The 24,545-nt window shown below is 42.7% G+C and overlaps 1 protein-coding gene across 3 annotated transcripts in view; it reads left to right on the top strand.

Annotated features, from left to right (window-relative positions):
* Nucleotides 1–24,545, top strand: part of LOC311059475 (KAT8 regulatory NSL complex subunit 1-like) — a 41,672-nt gene that overhangs the window by 4,868 nt on the left and 12,259 nt on the right. For 2 of the 3 annotated variants that reach the window (XM_084077428.1, XM_084077427.1), the window contains 5 exons: nt 2,610–4,089; nt 19,219–19,360; nt 19,547–19,630; nt 21,955–22,064; nt 22,479–22,620. In XM_084077428.1, coding sequence (XP_083933554.1) covers nt 2,678–4,089; nt 19,219–19,360; nt 19,547–19,630; nt 21,955–22,064; nt 22,479–22,620 — 1,890 coding nt within the window. In that variant the 5' untranslated portion in view covers nt 2,610–2,677. The remainder of the gene's footprint in view (nt 1–2,609; nt 4,090–19,218; nt 19,361–19,546; nt 19,631–21,954; nt 22,065–22,478; nt 22,621–24,545) is intronic. The other variant, XM_084077429.1, reaches the window with a different exon arrangement.

The following is a 24,545-nucleotide window of genomic DNA, read 5'->3' as shown; positions in this document are numbered from 1 at the left end:
GACAAGTACAATGCTGTGAATCCACATCATCACAGAGAACTGCGTAATGACTTTTATCTGAAGATCTCACCCTGCAGCGTCCGTCCGATCTGCTGCTTTAATGCGTTGATTTGACGTAAATAAGTTGTGATCCATTGCGATTCTTCCTTGCTTTTATTTCGCCAGTCGCAGGCTTTCAACGTTATGTTTTAAGCATGTTATTTTTTTTTTTACAAGTAATCATCTCTCGCCTCTGTGTTAATCGTTAACATTTGCAAAGCAGTGTAGGATTTGGCAGGCGATCAGAGTAATTACATTTAGTGTGGCTACCGAGACTCGGAAGGGCTACAATAACGTTACGCCTTTGCGACATAGAGAAAAACACTGAGTTCTATGTTCTGCACGTACTATATGGTTATAATGTGATGTGAGTAGGTAACATTATACTGCAATTGGCTTACTAGTCCTGCATGCTAGCCTGCTACGTTAGCAGGCTGTTTCTTGCATCAGCAGCTCTGCTGGGCTATAACCCTAGCCAGAAACCAGGCGCATTAATTTGCACGCAGTGTATTGAGTGACATGGTTTAGCTGGATATCCCCATCTGATCGCTCGCTTGCGTTTATTCTGCTTTATACCCCTCCACTCCTTAATGGCTGGTCTTGGTAACGCAAGACCACGGTGAATTCTGGATGATATTCGGTGACGGCTATCGGGAATGCAGTCTCGTCAAATGTTGCAGAGCCACGAGTGACTGGAAGACATTTACACCAGGCACCAGCTTTCATACACATTGTGTGTGTGTGTGTGTGTGTGTGTGTGGGGGGGGGGGGGGTAAATGTAGACAGTCCCACGCCTCTAGTCATTAAGATTGAATCTGTAGGTGAAACGGATGTTGTGGCACGACGTTTTACCGGAAGATAGTCAATCCAAAGATAATCATGTCTAAGCGACGTTCGTGCTAATTACGGCAGTATTTGTGTGTAAGTTGGGTGTATTTGTTGGTGCGGAATGGGCGGTTTTTAGGTGGATGAATTGCATTGCATAATCTCCTTCTGAAATACCAACATGGCGTAGTGCGCGCTGACTGGAAACTGCGGTGGAATACTGAAGCCCCCCATTCATTTGGCCTGACAAGACCATACGGCCATATAGCCTGCTTTTCATCATTGGTTTAGAACAGCTGTAGGATTTTTTGTTATAAATGGGCCACATTTGGATCACACACACACACACACACACACACACACACACAGACACAAACTAACCGGTCATAGTTCTCCCACGGTATTATTATTGTAAATAATCATATTTGCAAAACACATTTCTAATGTCTAATCTCACTGTCTAATGTTAGACAATTGTAACATTTTAGAAGACCAACCAATCTTTGATTTTTGCATCTGGAAATGACAGGAAGCTAGGTAGGGTGACATCATGTGCTTTGGACTAATGCTAAGGCCTAAATCCACCTACTTACACGCCCTTATGTGAAACCCTGACTTACCAGGGCACATGTAGGCCAGTAAGGTTTGAATAATTTGCATGGGCTTTGCCTGTTTATGCCCTCATCAACTAGTCCCAAATTATACAGTTTATTAGGCTATATGAGGCACTTTGTTTGTAAATGGAAGTGGCCAACTTCACACAGGTGAAGGAGACTACACACGTGTGGCAAAATAATTTATTGGCCTGGGATTTAGCTACACTGCTTACTGACATCCTGTCTATAGCTTCAGCACCCCACCCCCAAGGTCATTGCACCTCATTAATTCCTTTTTATATGTTAAAAAAAAATAATGAAAAGAAAGGAGTCTTGGAAGAGGGCACCCACAGACCAAAATACAGATGTGGTGCAAGTCATTCAATAAAATGTTTACATCCTGTCTGGAATTGCTAAATTAGCAGTTTTGTAGGTGGAATTGAAATTGGTCGCCACAGATGTGCCTCCCATTCTCCTGCAGTGTTTTGCCGGGTGCTCTTGCAGTATCAATTTTAGCAACAGCAGGTCAACAAAATGTCAGTGAGTCACCAGTTCATTAGATTAGGCTTTGAACTAGATTAGAAATGGATTGTCATAGACAATCACTTACATTTCGTAATTGTAATGCACTATTATTATCCACATAAAGCTTCAAGAGTGGCAGTAGTGCATTTTCCTTCTTTCAAATATTTAAAAATTGCCCTTTTTCTCTTGGCCGGGGTTTGTAATTTTCCACTAACCGAAACATGCTTAAAGAAGCTGCACTGGGATTCCAATTGCATGTTTTAATTTATAGAGGTACATAGGGCATCTATTGTTTTTTCTTGATTTTATTTTTATTTTTAACGAGAGTCAATTTCAGTTGAGTTTTTTTGTGCTTAATTTATCACAAACCAGACACCCATTTGCAAATAATACTCAGGTTGTCACTGACTGCCACTTAGTTGCATTCTTCTGGTTTTAAATCTTGAATTATTAATTAATGGTACAAAAAAGAAAAGTCATTCTTGCCTAAGGCTGTTCCTTTTGAAATGCTCAGTGTCATTTGTTATAGTGCCTGTGCATACTAGTTACCCAGTCACCACTCACCTCACCTGCTTATTTGACTTTTCATCTCTTGTCTCCTCCTATGTTGGTTCTCCTCTCCAGGCTGTCCTCTGGCGGGGCAGTAAGCGGGTGGTGTGGAGCAGGCCGCGGTGCCCGTCCCTCTGCACTGCATGGCTGCGATGGCGCCCGCTCTCACAGACGCCCCAGCCGAAGCTCACCACATCCGCTTCAAACTGGCTGCCCCGTCCTCCAGTCTCTCCCCAGGCAGTGCAGAGAACAACGGAAACGCCAGCAACATCCTCATCCACACTAGTGGCCCTGCTAAGCGCAAGGCCGCCTCCCAAGAGTGTCCCCTCGACTTCTGCAGTGCTGACCAGGAGACAGAGCCCCAGCAGCAGCAGCCGCAAACCGACTCCCCATCCCAGGCCTCGGCCCTGAGCAAGCTCCAGCCATTGGTGGCTTCTTACCTATGCTCTGATGTGACGTCTGTCCCTTCAAGTAAAGAGTCAATCAAACTGCAAGGCGTCCTCATCAAACAGTCTGTGCTGAAGAGCCACGGCATCCTGCCTAGCTCCCTGCTCAACGGCGGAGGAGACTTCCTGCTGAGGAAAAGGCAGACAATTGAACTCTCTGGTGGAAAGCTCAAGAGCCTCATGAGTGGCAACACCAATGGCGGCGGCCAGCCTATGGCGCCTGTCAATGGACTGGCGAGAAAGCTGGCCGCCATGCCTGGCTCTGGCTGCGTCATGGCAGTGAATGGTGGCAAGCCCTCTGCGACCACCACGGACACCCAGCTCCAGAGCCTCCCCATGGCTTCTGAGACGTTGACGGACACCATAACTGGGCATGTCCCAGTGAAAGGGGCCCTTAAGCAAAAGCATTCCTCAGGGGTCTCTCGAAACACAGATGGAAACAACCTTGAACCACCACCGGTCCAGTCTACCGCACCTTCTCCCTTTGCCCATGGTAACTCTCAGCCTAATGACCAGATAAACTTAGAAGAGGCAAGTTCGGACACGCCCAACAATCAGCTACAATGGTCGGAAGGGGATAGACCAGGAAGCAGCCAGCAAGGTTCCCCAGCTTGTTCACCTGCAGCGCTGCCTTCTTCCTCTTCTTTCTCATTGGACAGTCTTGATGCCCAGGTGAGGGAGCGCACCCTACTCAACAGCAGCCGCCAAGGTGAGATAGAAAACCGGCTGCGGCGGCTTCGTAAGCGTCTCCAGGTGGTGCAGGCCAAGCAAGTGGAGCGCCATGTACAGCAACAGCTGGGTGGCTTCTTAGACTCGGCTCTTAGTCGACTGTTGGCCAGTAACCGCAAGTCGGAGGTGGTAACCCCCACAGCCACGTGGAGGGCCGGCCGCCACTCGTCTTCGGGCAGCAGATACAGCCTAGGACGCTTCCTAAAAAGCGGCGCTATGCCTTCGGAGCTGGAAAGGCTTTACCTGAGCGGGACAGCCAACTTACACTCAGCTGAGAGTGCTTTTGACTCAGATGTGACAGAGAGCAGTTCAGGGGGGGATTCTGACCTGGAGGAGGAGGAGCTTGCCAGAGTGGATATCGAGCAGAGACACGTTAAAATGTAAGTATCACAGAGACCTGCAATGAATCTTCCCTGAAGCCCTCCAAATCGATATTTGATGATTTTCACGTGATTACAGCAAGAGCAAGATGAGCTGCTCAAATTCAGGGAGGCTTGTGCAAAATGTCTTCTGTATGCAGTTATTGTTGTGGGTTAAGTAAGGCACTAATTGTGATGTGTGCGTCTCTGTGGAACACACACACACCCACCCACTCACTCTCTCTCTCTCTCTCTCTCTCTTTGCCCTAAATGTTTCCCAGACAGCGGCAGCAAAGCAGGCCTACTGTATATATGAGGTATAGGTATTGCCCGCTAATTATCTAGCTGATAATGAAGTGTCTTAATCTTTACTGTACAAATCCCCACCCCCAAAGCTGTCAAGAAAAAAACAAAAGTCCCTGTCATTCCAGTCGCTGCAGTCTGCTACATGGCAAGTGCTAATGACAATTAGAACTGCCTCATCTCTGCATCTGTGGTGCAGGTGCTGGGGTCAAATTCCAGGGAGGGGCAGAGATACCACTCTTTCCTGAGAGCAGAAACAAAGAGTAATGGTGTGGATGGCACCACACAGTGAAGCATGCACAGACCCCAATGGATTCAAATTAAGAGAGCCAAAGCTGAAACTGAACATTGTTTATATGCAGAGCAAAGTGAGCACCCACAGAGCAGCAGAATGTTTTGATTTGGCCCGAAACCAGGAAGAACCGTTGGTTGGGTGTCAGGTAATGCAGAAGGTGTGGGTTTCGTGTTTTCATCTGCTGCCTGGTGAGCTGTTTGGTTTTACCTCAGCAGGGGCTTGCAAATGTATTCCATGGGAAGTTCGAATCAGAGCACCGCCGGTTCTACCATTAAGGCACTGGAAAGCGAAAATAGACATCCAGTTGGGTCAGCAGCATTAATGGACTTACTGACCTGTGTAAGACTAGGTTGATTATTAACAAAAGCAGCTAAGAACATAGATTCTTTTTATTTTTTCAACAGCCCTATCCTGTTGTCTTTGGACCTTTGACCTAAATATCTTTGTTACTAAACAGGTCTGTATTGGTTGTGCAGCACATGACCCACAGGCAGAGAAACTGGCTGTTTTCGATCAGGATTTATAATCCTGGCTTTGTTGCCTGATTTATAATTGTTGTCATGCATCCTATTTGAGGGTAAAAAAAAAACACATGTGTCATGTATTTGTTGGGAGAATACAGGTCGTCTATAGTGGAAAAATAATCAATAGGCAATATATCTACCTGTGAAACAATTAGGCCTGGATAATATGTTAGAACAGATCAACATAAATGAAATATTACTCAGCCCTATAACAAGTTCTCATTCTCAACATTATTTTGAAAAAAAGGCTACATGGGAGGGAGAGAGTGGGAGTTAAGAGTCAGTTGAGCAGTGAGTGGGTGAGAGGGTAGATTCTACACATGAAATACACTACTAAAAAGTAGGCCAGCATAATTTCTTTTAGCAGATCAATTTAGTTGAATCTGTAGGATCTATTACAATCGATAGAACACATGAATTCTTAACACTAAATGCACAGTTGCACAGGTTAGACTTTGTAAGAATTGAAATGTTTCTGAACCGAATTATTGCCCATCAACACATTCTATATTACTCCATATTTTAAATTATTATATTGATCATTGATGTCAAGTAGACCTACTCTTTGGAACCAAGATAATCAAGATCACCATTGCATGCTTTGCCGTCTCACTCTGGTCGGCTCAAGTGGGTTTATGTTACCATGGGTTACCATTGTTGGCCAAGCTGGAAAGGTTTGCCTGAACTCATCTGCCTCTCTACTGCGCTGCGTATGGGTAGCCGCAAATCTTTAGGAACGTCTCCAACTTCTCTTTATTTCAAAATCAGTCATAAATGAAGTGGAGTAGATAACAAATCCCTAGAATCCCCAACTGTAGTGAAGGGAATCCAGCACAGCTTCCTACCCTTCCTAGTTGACAAAATGGGTTATGCAGGGTGTAGTCTCTGTACAAAAGCAGTAAACTAAAATGTTAAGTTTGTTGCCAAGTACAGTGTCATCTGCATTTAACCCACTCTAAACATTTGGAGCAGTGGGCAGCCATTCGCAGGTTCCCGGAGACCAGCTCCAGCTCTATCGCCAGTGCCTTTTGGTGGAGGGCAGTTGCAGGTGCATGTACTGTATCTAACATGCTTTGGTGGGAGATATTTAGATAGATAGTTAGAAGAACACATGACACTCTACACAGTCCCCATGGGATTTGAACCCAGAACATTATCACTGTGCCTATAAGTGCTCTCATGCCCTTTTGTCATACTGCTAGACAGATGCACAGACAAAAAGTATGAACCATCATGACTACAATTGCTCTACCAAAACCAAAATCCATTTGCGTTTACTCCCAAAGGCGCAAGGGTGAGAGTGCCTGTATGTCACCACATTGTGTAGATTAAAGTCATACTATGAAACCTTTTCAATTAAACAAGCTATTTTTTTATATAATCTTTAACTGGTATATTTTTCAGAAACCATTCCCCATGTTTTTTTTTCCAACAATTTAACACTTATATTGTCAAGTTCTGCCACTGCTGACACACCAAAATGATGTACTGTGTGTACCGCAGATGTATATATGTATTTTACAGTTAATAAATACCATTTCTAACAACTTATTTTGTTCAAAAATATCCTCTGGCACTAGGCTACAAGAGATGTTAAAAAGACTACTAAAATGAATTTTGCACAGTATGACTTTAAGTAAGCTAGTGTAGTTTTAATCTGATTGACTATTTGCCAAGGTATGACCCTGACCCCCCTACATGGGGTTTGGTTTAGGAACCTTTATTGAAAACCACAATTTACGGCCATCACGTTTGCATACTACGTACCCTTAAAAAAGGGAACTATTGTGAAGCACGGTATCTTGAACTTTATAGCATTATTTTCACCTTTTTCCAGTTGGGTTGATATTTCCTAAAGGGATGTTGAGGTGGATGTCCCTGGAATATGTGTAGCTCCTTGTCCATATAGCCAAAGTGCAGGAAGTATAGTGGAAATTTAGAAATTCGTGTCATGTGAAAACAGCCACTGATCTTGTGTGGCAGAAGTTTTGGCGTTCGAAATTTTACTGCAAGCTACCTAGTCATTTTTCCGAAAAGTCTCACAAGATCCAAATCTTGATTCTTAACTTTTACTAGTCTGGAATATGGATATTAAAACGTGTGTCTGTTGTGTTTATATCACCATGCAGTCAATCAATGCGATTTGAAATATGAGTTCGCTCGCGGTTCGCTGCCCGACGCGTGTTGCGAGTACCAGTTACAGGGGAGGATGGCCCGGGCGGGTTTATCCCGCAGCGGCATGATTTATTTAGTCTGAATTTTAAAGACTTCACTTTATCTACTGTGATCTTAGCTTAGTCCTGAAAAGAATATCCTATGGAAGAAGATGTATGTTTTATAATTCTTCATTGTCTGAACACATTTTGGTCAGTGAGAGAGGTGCATGTCGTCTCATCTCTGTTCACTGACAGGGCACAGTCACGTTAGGGTTATAGTAACCCGACACTGCACGTGTTAAAGCCGAATGTATACTTCGTCGCACAAAAGGGTCGTGCACCGAAAATGGCAGAACTACAAGCGCACAATGCGTCTCGTACGCGACGCCAACACATTGTGAGCGTGTAGAGCTGCCATTTTCGACCAGCTGTAGGTCGAAGTATTACTTGAGCGAACGACTGGAAAGCTGTTCTCACATTCATTTGCTTGCTTTTCTAGCGTGAATATCGAGGCAATCTGTGTTTTTTTTGTTTGCTGCCGATGGTCAATAGGAATATTTTGACATATCACACAACCTTAATTCAAGATATGTCTTGAGATTTTATGTTAAACAGATCTGCCAACTCCACTCCACCTGTTAACCCCTGCGTCCCCATGATAATGAATGATTGAGAGAAAAAAAGAATGGGAAAACAGCTTGCTTATCCTCTGTTCTTTCAATGGCTTAAAGTTACAATCTCGCGTGCACCTCGCGTGCAAGTATAAAGAACTATAATAGAAAATAAACAAACGGTCAATTATCAGGCAATACCAGAACTTTTGCTGACAAAGAGGGCATGTGAAAACTAGCCTCGCGTAGCCAGACTATATCACTGCGTGGATATGAGTCTGGTGCTTCCATGAGGAAGATTTTTTTCCCAAGGGGCGGGATCAAAACAATGGCCCTCGACGCAATTGGTTAGACCTACAACCAAATACCAATTACAGTCTTCCATATTCGAATACTGGGCCCTGATTGGTCACCCACGTGACCACATTTTATTTTGCACTCGCAGATTCGTCTGGTCCCAGGCTATGTGAAAACCACCGGCTTCGAATGCTATCAATGCATTGAATGGGAGATTATCACGTTTTATCAGACCATTGAATGGGCGAAGTAGGCGAGCTACCGTCTACCCCGCGATTTGTCAGACCATTCATTGGGCGTAATCAGGAGCTACTGACCTACCGACGGAGGCGGAGCAGTCCCCACAACAATATTTACGATTCTGTCCATATCGGTACATAACTCGAACGGCGCTGAGTAGGCACAGGCGAGGGTCGCACCGCTCCGGACGGCAACTCAGTCGCCTTAGCTCCTTCGGTGGCCCGTCGCGGGGCTCCACCTCGCCTGAGACTGCGCGCCTCCGTCATGGTCCGAAACCGAAACAACCAAAACCAAAACCGAAACTAAAGTATTTAAGTCATCTCCGTCGGTAGGTCAGTAGCTCCTGATTACGCCCACTGAATGGTCTGATAAATCGCGGGGTAGACGGTAGGTCGCCTACTTCGCCCATTCAATGGTCTGATAGAACGTGATAATCTCCCATTCTATGCATTGATAGCATCCGAATCAGGTGGTGAAAACAGCCACCTCCCATGGCCATTCCAGCAAGTTATGCTAATTATTTTTGCTGGAAAAAGTCTGGCCCTGTAGTGAAAACATGGCTTAAGTCATACATGGTGAGAGTGAATCGGTGTCATGGTCGTTTAGTCCACCTGAATCTGTGGCTTTCTGGGCATTGTCAGGACTAGGAGACGGCATCCTGTCAAACATAGCATCATTTTATATTACACTACGCTCATATGTGAGCCGCTGCCTCTCGTGCAGGAAATGACATTTCCACAGGTGGCGTGTTGAGCAATGTTATGAAGTGCTTGTATGTCAGTTTGCAGGCAGCTGTGTTTTTCTAAACGGGTGGAGGGTGGAGCATGACTATGTCATTGTTGCTTCCCATGCAGTGGAGCTGAGGAGGTAGTTCAATATTGTAAAACCAGAATAGAGTTGCAAATTTGAATGCCATTCTTTTCAATGGAGGTCAATTTTAAATGTTTTTTTTATTTTGTAAGTTAATTCGCTTTGATGGTGCAGTATCTCATTCCTCAGTTTTTGTTCAGGTGCATTTAAAACTGCATGTATGAAGTATAAAATCCAACATTTTTACAGCATCGTCTAAATCAGGAAACATTTATTTAAACACCTGGCATTGGAAATCCCCACACAGAGGAAAGAGAAACAAGAAATGCATGTCGTTCTGTGACAAACTATTTACTCGAAGGCATAATGAACATTGCTGATGTTTCTATATTAGTGGTGTAAAACAACATTTAATTTAATGCTGCTGTGATGATAATGTTGCTGTGAACTGTGTATATTGTCTTCAACAAAATTGAAAGCCTGTTATGTATTTTGCTTTGTCAGTCCCACAGTTGAAAACCATTGGGAACTGGTTGTTGGTTACCAACCCTACACAGAGATGGGATTTGATATCCTTGTGAACAAGGCCTTCTTTCAGAAAGGCAGGGTGTGTAGATAACCATAATATCTCATCTTCAACAGCTGACGTTTCTGTCTCAGTCACCAATTAACGGCTTACAGGGCTCGGCAGGCAACAAGGAAGACAATTTAATGTCGTCTTCGCGTAGCAGCACTTCAATTATTCAAGTCAGCCGTTGTGGAAAACACCTATTTGGGGCTGCACATTTAACTGGCGCTGTATTACGTACCAGTAATCTTCTCACCCTGGCCTATACCGTAGACATGGTTTCCCGCAACCCAGAGGATTGGTGGTCAGCCAACATCTGTTGCCATGCTCATGCTGCAGGGCCACTCTGTTCCAGCCAGGATGCCTGTGTGTGTGGATGTGACATCCATAATCGCATCTAGCAGGACATGGGGTGGTGGTAGCTGTAAGACTGACTCCTGTGATGTCTGGATTTCCCATACCTTACACAGAAAATGACTTCAAATTGGAGACGCTTTGTGGAAGCATTGTAATGGTCCTTTTTTAGGCACGGTGGGGGGGGGGGAGGCTACAGTTTTGAGAACAGAGAGAGGCAGAGCACAGCCTTTGGTTTCTGAGGCAACAATAACGCATCAGGAAATGACAGATCTTACATAAGTGCTTGTAGATGGGCAAGGCATCAAATTAGGGATGTCCAGCGGTTAGCAAAAAAATAGATTTGAAGATGCTTAATGGCTTATTGGTTAATTTGTATTTTTCGTTAAAAAAAAAAGACATCTTCCACATTTGTGGTTTGGCTAAATAATGGAGATGTCTTCACTCTGGGAGGCGCAATAACCTAGTAGGGTACAGAGTAACCCTGTATTTACAGTCAACCCGATCTCACACAACACAGTGAAATAGCACGGATTGACATTCCGTTCATAGACTACTAGAAAACCCGAAAACCTGTGCATTGGAGCCACGAATCCCCTCCATTGACTTTGTTACGTTTTGGACCATGTTGGAGGCGCACAGTCTCCAGCAAACTTGAGCCACGTGAAGCACCACCGAGCGAGCTAAAGCGAGCGAGTTGCCGTGCTGAACGTTGCGTCTGTAATTTTCGTCTGTGACTGTGTGTAATCTTTTGAGATAGGTTAGATTGACTCTTGACTGCATATTGTTTTACGGCTGTCTGAGTGTCGAGCTAATCTTCTGTGTTTCTCTTCTACTTCTGTGGCCAGTAGGCCACAGAATTACCATCACTTTTTATCTCTGCCATGCCGGAACGGGCGGGGAATCCGGGGATTATGTTTTCGCTCTGTGAGTCTGTGTCTGTGAGCAGCTAATCTCGCACACCAATTTTTTCAAATCTGCCCTATGGTGGTGCTATAACAGGCCACTTAACATTTTGGCCTATAACATTTTGTCCTATAACATTTGAATTGTAGGTCATACAATCAAAATGTTTTCCCTGGATTCTTAGGATCATGACACAACTTCCATGTGGCCCACACCCATTTTCTGAATCGAATCACTGGTGCACATAAGACAAACATATCCATTGTCTAATAAGTTTTATAATTTAGTTGAATTGCCTCACATGTGGTGTTTGTTACATTTAGTTTGATCAGGTAAAGTGTTAGGATACAGCACACACACAAACTTCTAGATCTGTAAACTAATATGCATGTCGATGTGATGCGTTACTTGCTTGTAGATCTGCAAGGTCTCAGATTGTCATTTACAGGCAACGTGGAGTGGAAAAGTAGGTGTAGAGTCCTGTGCCAAGCATGTCCGATCTTAAATGACGACTGATTGATTTGATAGGTTCAGTTTCTGCCATATTGCTTTTACCTGTCCTCAAATAAGCGTCAAATAAGTGAGGTTGACCTAATTGAAATCAAAGGGACGGGGATTTTTCTTGACCTGGCCTCTAGGCAGCCTCACAGACTTGAATGGGGATTCTCAACTCCAGCTGAAACAGTATAGTTATGGGATGATATACGATATTATTGTTTATCGTCCGCGATAACTATATCGCAGGGTACTGTAATCATTGCGAAAATACATAAAGTAGGGATGGGTCATAATAATCGAATGTTCAAATAATCGTTTTTAGGATAAAAACAAATATATATATACATATATATATGTATATAATTTTATTAAAAAGGTTAAAGTACTATCTCATTGCTACAGAGCGTTTGTTCGGTCACTTGGGTCTCTCCAGCTCTTTAGTAAACAGAATATAGTAAATTCTCAGGTAGGTGACAACATTTAAGCCAATCAGGAGAGTGCACTGAAAATGCATTTTCTGTTTAATAAAGAGCTGGAGAGACATTAGAGACTCCTTATATGGACAGGACACTATAGTAACGAGCACTATCAGAACATAGACCCATTTTGCAATTATTTGAGTAATTACAAATCACTTACCCTACCTTTAACATAGTGGGGTCTGGGGACCCCCAGGGGTCCTTGAAGGGCTTCAAGGGGGTCACCAGCTAAATTACTGATAGTTTAGAACTAATGTGACCCTCAAAGGCCTGTACTACAAGAATGTACAAATGGACACTCTTGTAGTTACAGAGTGTACAAGAATGTACACATTTGTACACTCAGTTATGGGGGTCCATAACCTAAATTTGCATATCAAACTGGGGTTCCTTCAATGTAAAAAGTTTGAGAACCCCTGGGCTATAATGTCCAAATAGAGAATCTACCCCCACCTGATGAATTCCTTTCATCCAGCATTTGCATAAGATGGTCAGTCAAAGTTCCAGTTCTTAAATTAACCATTGATTATGTTCTGGCCCACCATCTAATGACTTGGTCTTGTCTTTTAGGATTTTAGAAATACAAACTCTCCTTCATTCTACCGTTTTTGAGAGCCAGGGACATACGTTATCTTGTTTGCACTACAATGTATGTTTGTGAATATGCGGAGTTCAACGCTCGTGTTATGCAGCAAAAATAGCCGACCTACAAACTCATGGTCTGAGCATTCGTGAGCTTGTAGATCGGCTCTTTTTGGTGCATGACACGGCGCGCAACCAATCGTTCATTTAGAAATGCCATCACTTTACGTTGCCACTACTAATATGGGTATTAATGTCAGAAATGTTCCTTCAGTCTGTACTACGAGCAAAGGAAGAAGTAATCGCTATACAAGTAAATGTCAGTAGTTTATAATGTTATGATTATTTATTATATATTCTGTTTCACAAGACATAGCACTTTTTAGTACTTTTACTATTAAAGTTGAGATAAAGGCATCACAAACATGCAGACCATGTCATGATTCGTGAACATGTTAAATCACAGCACCTGTTCATCCAAGCATATATAACGAGTAACAAGCGACACTCAGTTCTCACACATGTTTATGCAAGGGGCAAAGTGATGTGTAAGAATTCGGATTTATAGGCTATAGACTACTGTGTTTTAAAAGCTGTGCAGATTATGACACAATTTAGGCTATTATTAAGCCTACTTTTTATTTGTCATGTTGAATATTGCAGTTTGACAGGAGCCAAAATAAATTCCATTCTGATACATTTTCATTTTGGGTTGGGTATGTGGGTTAACCTGATGTTACTAACGGTTGCAAAACTATCCCTCATTTCCATCCCTACTAAACAGTCTGGAATGGTGATATTACAGGACTAGATGACTAAATGATGCCAGGTTGTCAGACTTCATCCAGAGGTCAAGACCCTAGAGAATGAGAATGTGTGTTACCTTTCTGGTAATTATTATTATTATTTTTTACCAGCTTTTTTTTTACCAGTTCAAATGCGTTAGGATTGCATGAATCAGGGTAACTGGGTTGGCAGAGACTACTGCGTGCCTTTCATGCTTATGCCTCAGCATTACGTTGCAGACTTTTTTTTTCTCCTTTCTTTTTTTCCCCCCTCTCCCCATTTCCTTTGTATGTGTATATAGGTCTGTGTGTGTCTCTGTGTGTATGGGTTTTTATTCTGTTTGACACATCTGGATGTGTTTAGCTCAGTTCCTCAGCATGAACCCACAGGCGTTACATAACCCCATCTTTTATGTAATGACTGCTGCAGCTCTGTCTGAATTTGACCCTCTAGTTTTTCCTGCCCCACTCCCTCACGGTATGACTTGTTCCAGAGGCTGACGCTTCTGTCTTCCACTTCCTTGTGTGATAAGGACTTCGACCGTCCGTCTTGTGAAACATCAGTTAACCTTCATGGCATAGTTGAACGAACCTGCGTAATCATTTCATCTTTGCCCTCAAATTGTTCCCATGCTTTGACCTCTCAGCAAACCTTGACTCTTGAGGAGAAAACACATAATTGAAGCGACGTCTGTCGCTCTTTTTAATTCCTCTTGTAGTCTGTAATAAGCATGACTCAACGCCTGCATGATATATGAAGTGGAATCAGAAAGTGATTTTCTTTTTTTTTTGTATTTGGTGGTTTAAAAGGTTCAACATCTGCAGGCCTTTGTTCTTCCTTGCTTTTATTTGGGGGAGGGGGAAGACACCCCTTTGTCTTTTCCTCTCTGGATTGTTTACTTGAAGCTCTCTGAGAATCTCATGTTGAGAGTGGTTCATTAGGGAGTCGGGACTGTTATTCACCTGAGGGCAGTTATTCATCTATCCCAATATCTACCACTTGGTGTTGGGTACTACAATTATAAATAGAATATCGGTTCCTAGACGTGGTAATAACCGGATGTATGTAGCCATCTGTCAGGGCCTGTCAGTGACTATGTCACGGATCAACAACACAGATATCCTGTGCATCTGTTTGAGCGACAGTGTACCATGCATGGACACAGTGTGTAGTCTTTTCACCATAAATGCACTTATCGCTCTGTAGTTTTACGTTTTCTCCTTGGTCAGCGTTCCCTTTTATTAAAATCTGTTTTGTCACATTACAGGTTTACAGGTGTACGTCAGTGGGTGAAATTAGTTTTTGTGCAAGCTCCATCATTTTGTTGCTTTCAGGACACTTCTTGTAGTTGAAAAGAGCCATTTGTGTACCAAGCTCCAAACAGTTGTCCCCCCTGTGATGAGTGCAGTAGTTGTTTTCCTAAATAAGACTTACAACAAGAAAGCCTAGAAAGTAACATGCCTCCTTGTCTCTCAGGCTCTTTAGTAAACAGAAAATGCATTTTCAGGTCGGGATGCCAACTTTATCCAATCAGGAGAGACCAATCATACAGGGTAAACAAGGGTGAAATTAGAAGTGATGACACAAAGAAGTGAACAGACACAATTGGAGCTGGCCTGGAACACGATCAAATTGAAGCTGATAAATGGGCACTCTCTCCTGATTGGCTGAAATTTGAACCTTTTGGAACTGAAACGGGGAATCAATAATAACCGGAATCAGTAAGCAGAATCTGAATCAATAAAATCCTAATGCTCCCATCCTTACTACCACTACAGTTCAGTCATGGATTTATTAGTGATTCACATGTATTAATGTTTTTCTTAACGACATGAATCCTTGCGTCTGTATTCTGAAGTGAACATTCTGGGGAAATAAGTGATCTACCAGCTCACAATGTGTCGTGACACATTTTGAGCTTGTAGATTGGCTAATTTTGGCAAAGACATTTTGTGTAGAGGGGAAAAGAAGGGGGCCTAGTATAGACCCCTGGGGATCTCCGGTCAACTAAGATATTAAATGGTTAATAAATGAAGTGAGATGTAAGTAGATGCATTGATCTCTGCACTTATTCAAGTGCCACATGCATAACGAAGCAACGTCAGAAAGCTAGACATGCAGATTTGACCCATCAATATAACAATATTAAAATTCACCAAAATGAAAATGAGGAAACATGGCTGGAAACCGAATACCAAACCACAGAATGTGATTTGTTTGATTTTCATTATTCATTATTATTATTTTTAGTCATGGCTGTGACTCCTTTGTGTGTTTACTAACATAATAGTCACTCTGCTGTCAACCCATCAATCCTCCTATAATTCGACAAAGCTCTGTGCGGTGAGCCCAAAAACTCTTCTGCTCGGTTCTCCTCAGTGGCTGGAGCAATTGCTCTGCATTTGCACACAGACGTTGACCATTACCATGTGCACAGAACAGCGAAGCCTGTTTTTCGCTTTCCCCAAATGTCAGCTGTTTATTAGCGTTTTTTTGTGTTCTCTGGCTCCCGGGTTGCCAAATCATGTGCGCATATCCCCCCACGGGTATGGTCTAGCGTCACTTAAACTCTGCAATAGTGCATAGTTGTCCACCTGTCCATATCCCTAATGCTTTGTTATTGTTTGTCTGGCGTTGAATTGTTTTAACATTCACACCGGATGGATTCAAATAAACATAATTTGAATCGTGGGAAACGCGGCAATGCTTTTCGTGTTATGAACGTGGAATGTGTTTGTTTGAATACTTTGCAGTTTGCAATTAGTACAGACAGAGATTGTTGTTAGATGAGAGGCGGGCGTGACAGTTTGTGCTCACATATACTACACACAGACAGACCCATGGCTCTGGCTACACATCGGCGTTTCAAAGACCATGTTATGAACGTGTGGAATGTGTTTTGGCTTGTTTAGTTTGACGAGAGGCTAGCGTGACCATGTGCACTCAACGTGGACTACACACAGACCCATGGCTCTGGTACACACCATTGTTTCAAAGACCGTCAGTGTGCACTGTTTATAAATGGCGAGTGGTTGTTTTTCTTTGATTTCAATACAAATGTGTTGTTTACGGTGTCACAGCATTACTACATCCTGTTTCGAAATATTATAATTTTTCACTCATTGGGCATTTGGCCGAATAATTTTGGTGGCCGAATTTTTGGTGCATCCCTAATTCAAATAGCTGAATAGGCCTAGCTGTTGGTGACAATACATCACCAGTTAAAGTAACATGTATGACAAAGGTACACATTATGTTTTAGTTTCCTGTTATCACAGAACTGCTTACAGGGACTGACGGAAAGGCTTCCAGGGACGTTTACTACGAGAACTCCTTTTTATTCAGGGTAGTAGATTTCCACTGGAAAGCTGGTCCTTGTATATCAGGTGTTGACTCGTTCAGCTCACTTGGCTTGCTTTCAACCCTAGGGGCCTGTTGGCTTTTTGTAGGAGTGCTGGGCTATGGTCATTGTTGATTTTAGCCAGGTTGGTATGGTATAGGAACGCCTGGTACTGCCGAACATATGTGCTGCGTCCAGAGAAGCGCCACAATGGGGAATGTGCTGACGAATGAAAAACTGAGGCCATAGGGACTGCTGCTGGTGCTTTGTGTATGGGAGTAAGGGGGTAGATAGTGTGCTGGCTATTGGAGGGTAATATGTGCTGGAGTGGGTGGGGGTGTCTGTGTGTGGGAGCTAGCCCCTTGTGTAAGGAGGGGGATTTTCCCTGTGTTACTGTCGTCCACCATTCTGTTAACGTCACTGGACTCATAATGTTTGTCTTTTAGTCTCTTCCTGTGCACATTTCTTTTTACCCTTAACCCACACTCATGCTACTTTCAGTGAGCATTTTTCCTCACCACTACTGTGTCCCTCGTCTGTGACCTCTCCACCACATCATAGCCTCGTCAACAGGCCAATACTGGGTCCGGCATTTCTGTCCATGCCTCAGACAGCGATGTATTTAGGGTACTTGCAGGCTCATGTGACCACCCCCTCCATATTACATGAATACATTTTCCTGTATAAAACCCCTGTACATAAAAGTATCCCTCTATGGACAGGACACACTCAAATGAGATGCAGATGCATTGATCCAGTTGATTGTCAAGAGGCGTGACCAAGAAGGTTGCGACATCTGTTTGCATCCTCCCCCTATGTATGTTTGGCAAGGCGAGCTAGAGTCTGTTAAGGTTGGCAATACAGAAATACACCACACTGCTGGATCCACTGTGCTTATACAGCAGTGTCCTTGAATTTGTGTTCCTGTGTGACTGAGGCAATGAGCTGAACAAGTCACTGATAAGTGAGTGAATAGAAATGAAACTGAAGAAGAATGCACCACTGTGGTTTTCATGCAAGTAATGGCTCTTTAGTGCCTGGCTGCCGCCTGCAACAAAGCAGACCGTAAAAATGCCCCTTCTGAGGCAGTAAGGCAGGATTCCTAGTTGGATTATTGGAGGCATCCCAGTGACTGTCATACTGCTCCAGTTTCTCCAGCCCCACCCCCACCTCCCTCGTTCAGAGCCCTGCGGCCTATGGATCGCTCTTAAAGCCAGTCTGCGGCTCTCTGGGCTGGCAGAGTCTTCCTGTCCCCTTTCTCCTCCCATTCTTCCCTTTGCTTCTTTCTTTCGCTCCATCCTCCTCTTGCAGCCCTTTTCACTTCCTCCATCCTGGTGGAGCTCTTGAAATTGAAAACAGAGAGAAGGGGAGGGAGGGGTGTGTGTGCAAGTTCTATCTTTGTCTGCCATCTGACTCATTATTTTCATTGTTCCTACACGGCCAGTGCGGCCCCATATTTTGATGAAATGGCGCCCTCTGCGGGCATAGCTCCACAATGCATGAGCAGACATTTTCCTCTCCCGTCTGCCTTTGAAATGCCCATTCAGTGTGTTATACTGGTAAAATGGAGTGTTCTGCTCTAGCTGGGCTGTGTTCCTTGCCCTGTAAAATATCTGCCTAATGGAACCGATCTTATTTTGTAATCTGTGCGGTGGGTGCATAATGTACTGTTCTGTCGTAGTTTGTGATTTTATTAGCTTTCAGGCTGGCTGCAGTAGTGTTGTGTTTGCTGGACACTTTTCTTAGTCACTGACCTCTGCAGTCCGCCAGGGGAAATGCCTGGAGGCTTGCTGGCCAATACTTTGCCCCAAATAGACCGCTTTGACTGAATATCCAATCGTTTTGCGATTGATAATACGGTGTGAAAGATGGGGTCTCTTGGTTTTAAAGATAGGTGCATCTATCATGTTTCATACTTTTACAATTTCCATTAGATCCCAGTCATCATACCGAAACACTACTGGATATTAATAGATTGTAATTAACACAGGATTAAAAAAAAAAAGCACTTTATATAAACTATTAATTCTATATAAACTATTAATTCCATAAATATTAAAGTATTGAGAGGTCAATCAGATCCCAAGTAGATGACTGGGGAAATGCAAGTAGGACATAAGTGTCCTACTTGCATTTCCCCAGTCATCTACTTGGGATCTGATTGTTGATACCATGACCAACACAGCTTCATACCAAACAAATGCAGTGATGCAATGACTTCTTCCGTGTTTGATATGGAAGTACAGCACTCCTATGAAAAGTCAATACTTTTATTTCTATGGTTTATCTGACTTCATAATATCAGCTCATGTATGTCCGTTCACTTATTCAGTTCCATTGCAGACACATGATCTGTTCACCCATTAACTGTGTGATTTTGTCCATTGTTTGTGTTGATCAGATGGAAGCGGGCGGAGAGCCGCTACACGGTGGAGAGAGCTGCCATCATAAGCCACTGGAACTGGCTCCAGGCCCACATCTCGGACCTGGAGTACCGCATCCGACAGCAGACGGACATCTACAGACAGATCCGCGCCAGCAAGGTCAGTGGCCTGAACCTGTCGACGTTTGTATGTTCAGCACGGCAGCAAGGAACCAGGGCAGAAATCAAAATGTTTTGAGGAGATACATTTTTGAGAATTGATCTGAATGTTTGTGGTCGGTTACGTATGTGGTGACTTCTGTCTGCGTGTGGATTAAAGTCTTAACCCAGGGTCTCTGTTCCACAGGGCTCAGTGGAGTTGGGCGGCATGGCCCCCAGCACATTGCCTACCGGTCCGCCAGAGATGAAGGCAGAGGCTTTAAACTCTCGGGTAATACTTGGCGCCCTGAAAGTCCTGAAAACATTGAAGACCCCTCATATAATGGCAGATTTCAATCCTGTCATCACAATGTACACACAAGACAATTGGCCATGGCGGAAGCATCACACACTTAAAAGATGTTTCAGCATGACTTTAGAGCAAAGTTAAAAAAGGAAACCGACAGTCAGACACAGCTTGTTGTGAATGAATGCTTGTTAAATAACCCATTCAATGCGGGAATGCATCTGTGTCATGTTAGATTTTAGCTATTACCATTTATTTCATACTTTTGGCTATTCAAAAATAGCAGATCTACAAGCTCATAGCGCGGTAATCTGCTAGTTTGTAGATCTGCAATTTATTTTGAAAAATCTTGACATTTTTTAATAGAATTTTTTTTCAATCTTTAACTCAAATCTTTCTTTCTTGGGGTCCCTGAAACAAAATATTTTCAGATGGGGGTCCGCAATCAAATACATATGATTTTGGGGGTCCTTCACATGAAAATGTTTGACCACCAAAGCAACATAAGTTTAAAAAAAAAACTTAGGATTTAGAAGACATTAGTAGAATGCCCAGAAGCAAAGATTTGAGTTACAAATGTTTGCTTTAAAAAATATATATTCAAAGATTTACAAAAATGTTCAGGCTTAAAAGAAATGACCTTGTATATCTGCCATTTTTGAATAGCCTAAGAAATCTAAAATGACACGGATGCTTTCCTGGTTAATGGGAAAAGCATTCACATAGTGTTGTCATGATTCTACAAGCCTGTCCATTGTTCTATCCATTTTGACCGTCCACCTGATTCTGTCTGCATTGTAAATACCTTGCACTACCTAGTGATTTTAGCTGATATTTTGTTCAGACCAGCCTAAAATTGGGAACACACCTGTGGTTATTGGGAGAGGCGCATTGGGCCCAAAATTGTCCCGAACGTATTGTTATCTGCACCCAACCTAAGCACAGAGATCAGGTTTAACCCCAGACTTTGTTTACCATACGGCCCTGCGTTAGCTCTTCTTTCTATTCATGGTTCACTGTGAATGATTTTCATTACCATGTAGCCACGAAGCACTCAGTTAATGCACATTAATGCTCTTAGGACTTTGCGTGCTGTTGTCCCTTCACAACTCATTTTGTGTTAAAACTAAAGATTTTCATTGAATGGTGAAATTAAAGTGACTACAAAGTGTTCGATTCGTACTGTGAACAAAGTGGAGGAAACTGTTGGATTTCTGGTCACTGCCTTAGTTTGTGCCTTAAGACAGTAGGTCACTGACATTTTTATTGTAAAGACTGTTATTGACTGTAAAGACATTGTATGCCCAGGTTGTAGACTTCCTTGTAGGCTTCCTCATTTGTTATCAGATGTCTGTACAGTGTACAGGGTGGTAATTGCTGTCAACGTCAAAGGTTTAGATCAGACTTGAATCAAGCAAAAGGGGTTTGCACTGTGCTCCATCTGAATGTAATTCATTAGAAGGTGTCTTATCTCTTTGTTTCACTCAGGATATATTTAGATGTACCCCCTGCTGCTCTGTATTTCGGCTTGCTACTTAATGCTGAATCCGATTTTCATAGGATTTAGGGATTTAGATTTGTTTTAATGGCAGATACTACCTCATTAAACAAAGGCTGAATAAAACAAGTCTAATAACGAAGTGGCCTCTGTCCTTCTACAATGTCTGAAAAATAAGTGCCAGATTCAAACGTATAGCCCACATTCTCCATTTGAATACAATAAAAAATGGCCATGGTCTGGGCCTGTATCAGGGCTAGTCTGTTCTGTTACAGCAGTTATATGTTTGTTACAAATACATACTATATATAAGTTTGTTACAAAAACATATATATATATACGATTGTTACAAATACATATTATATGGGCTGTGATTGGTCTACTTTTGTGTGAACATACAGACAAACCCTGTAGTAAAGATTTAAAGTATCCAGCAACTTGTAAAGATGTCATAATGAGTAGAACCTGTTTGCTAAAACCTGTTTCTGGGCAGGAGGGCGGGGGGGATACTGTAGATGCTGTACGTGTGAAAATCATGTATGTTTTCTAATGTATACAAAGCTTATACATGGAGGAGCCAAGCTGTTGATATCAAACTGTCTGATTGTGGCTCATTCTCGGATGCCTTATCATTTTACCGCTGAGAGAGATTTGCTCATATAAATACTGGGGCTGACAAAATTAGACCTTTCTTTGTGTGCTGTTGCTCTTTTCAAGCAGGCAGGTTTTGTAATGTGCTGTTTGTCAGCCCACATTGTCACTGGTTGTCATTGGGTGTAGTCTAACCGGCAGGTCTTATCTCTTTGTCCAGGATGGTAGTTCAGAGCGTCTGGAGCACACAGTAACTGCCCACGTCACCACAACAGAGCTTGGCCCCTGGAGGGGTCAGAATGGCCGCCCAGTCAACGGTGTCCTCAACAGGTGACACTGTTAATGCTAAATTCTCTCAGCTGTTGCCAGAGTACGGTTTAAAAAGAGAATGGCTGTTAACGAATAGAAGGAAAGGATTTGTGCTTGTGTGATACCACGTATAGTTGCAGTTTTAGTTTTTGAGGTTTTTGATTAGTTTTTTTTGGAGGGGGGGTTCTTTCTCTTTTTTTTTCTCTTTTTGTTCTTGCCATTTTATTCTGTCCTGATGTGACATCTGAGTACAGTATATACGCATTGCACAATTGCTTGGCAAAACGTATTTTAGTGACAGGTTCCCAGAGTTAGGTGAATTTCTTCTCCACTGAGAAGGTTATTGGAAGCATAATTTCTTGAACATCATTTTTTATTATGAGATTTTGAGACTGACAACTGCGGCTGAAACTGTCCTATTGGTTCTTCCATCAGAATGACAGAAAGCACTGACACCAAGCACCAACAACCCTCCGGCTACGACAGCACGTGTGTTGCTGCTCGCACACGACCTCTCGTGGGCTGTCGACGGCGACGCCTCATCCAGCCCAACACTGTGCCCAACCTCAACGGCAAGGTCAGTTTGTGTGTGTGTGTGTGTGTTCTAATGTTCTCTTGATCATACCTATGAAATGAATCCATTGAGTTTGCCTCTCAATAAGTACAAAGTTCTGTACAGGGCTCCAAACAGGAAGTAATTGGGCATGTTGATTGGTTAATCACATGTTGTTGGAAAATCACAAAGGCTGTGGTCAAATAGTCTTTTTATTTCTTCATCTGTTAGGATGGTTCCTAACATGGTTAAATGTCTTGGACAGACATCAGCGGCAGCCATGATAAGACCTAGTTGAGTTCTATTATCCCTTAGGAAAGGTGCTTCAGTGCTTAATTTATTGTGTCCTTTAGCATGCGATACACAACTATATGTATTTTAATGTAAGGAAATTAGATATCCTGTTACACAATTTCTCGCTCCAGCAATATTTAAAGGTACAATCCATATGTTTTATGTCCGTTGTCTCCCTCTCCCTGTAGAGAGAGATATTTGCAATGATGCCCAGAGTCCTCTGGACAATAAAGATGGCAGCGCAATTGGGACAATAACTTTATTGACATTGTCAACCAGTAGGTGTCCTACCTGACACCGGGGTCGAAATGTCTCTGTAAAAGAGTAGGGAAACCACCTCTAATCACTGCAGATGAACTAGTAAGTTATATTGTATTAACATACTCTACAATATGGACAGCACACAGTTTGGGCATTTTTAAAATTAAAAGACAAAGCTGTCACCACAACTCCAAGGTGTTACCTGAGTTGTGTGGTTATTCCTAAGATGTTGGCTTATAAATGGTCAGCTGGCCCGTCATAACTCATGTCTGTCTTAAGACTGCACGATTATGGCCAAAATGATTATCACGATTATTTTTTTATCTACTGTTAAATACGTCGGTGTATCTCCTATAAGCAAAATAGTCTTTCACTCCATTCATTGTACCTGCATGATGGATGTGAATAAAACTCTTGAACCTCACTAGTTGATGTGTTGTAACATCTGCGTCGGCACATTTTAATTGATAATACTTCGTTGTACGAAGGTGTTGTGTTCCGAAAATAGCTGATCTTCTACCTCAAATGTGTCGCAGATCTGCTACTGTATATCATACGACAAAGTATAAATAAGCATTAGGCAGTGGAAGGAGAGGGGGGGCTTGTAGCCTTGTAGAGAGAGGGAGAGATAGTGCACAGAAGACTCAAGATGGTGTTTGAATGTGAGTGCTACATTTGTGGGAATCGAATAATCCCTGCTATCCCGCACTGCAACTCAGGCCCTAAATGCAGAACTTTATTGATCGCTTGATTTGCTTTGCAGTGGAATGATCTATGGGTGATCATGTTCAGAGATTGCGATTTTACTGTTAGTTGCATATAGTATATACATTGTTTAAATCAGTTTCATATCCAAATTCTTGGGTATAATCCATGTGCATTGTTGTTTACATCCCGTCATGATGCAAGGAACTTGACCTTCCTTGTCACGATGGCTTGGTCTCTTAATATGATCTGTCTACACTGCTTTATTTTTTAAGTCTACTTACAGGAAGTAGAGAGAGACTAAATTGGAAGTACATGACACTATAGCTAGTAACTGATGCTATAAAGGGAAGATATGGAGAAAAAAAAACGAACACGGAATGGTCGAATCAAATAATTTGTCGACTGAGGGGGTCACGACTGACTATTCAAATCGCCGACTTTCAGGGGTCAGGCCTCGTTGCATCACTGAGACACTGTGGCGTGAACTGCAAATAGTGCTCAAGTAAACTGAATCAATAGGTGATATGGATGTGCGCATCTAATCAAATTGTCTATTAAACAGTCAGTGCTGCTCCTGCTAGTTAAATGGAATATACTAGATTGTCGAACTATTATTTATTATCGTAACTTTCTTATTGTAGTCTTTTTGTGTGGTGTCAAGTGTATATAACACTTTATTTCAGAGC

The sequence above is a fragment of the Gymnoscopelus microlampas genome, assembly GCF_963454915.1.
Source record: "Gymnoscopelus microlampas genome assembly, chromosome: 14".
NCBI lineage: Eukaryota > Metazoa > Chordata > Actinopteri > Myctophiformes > Myctophidae > Gymnoscopelus > Gymnoscopelus microlampas.
This window is presented reverse-complemented; position numbering and strand designations above follow the sequence as displayed.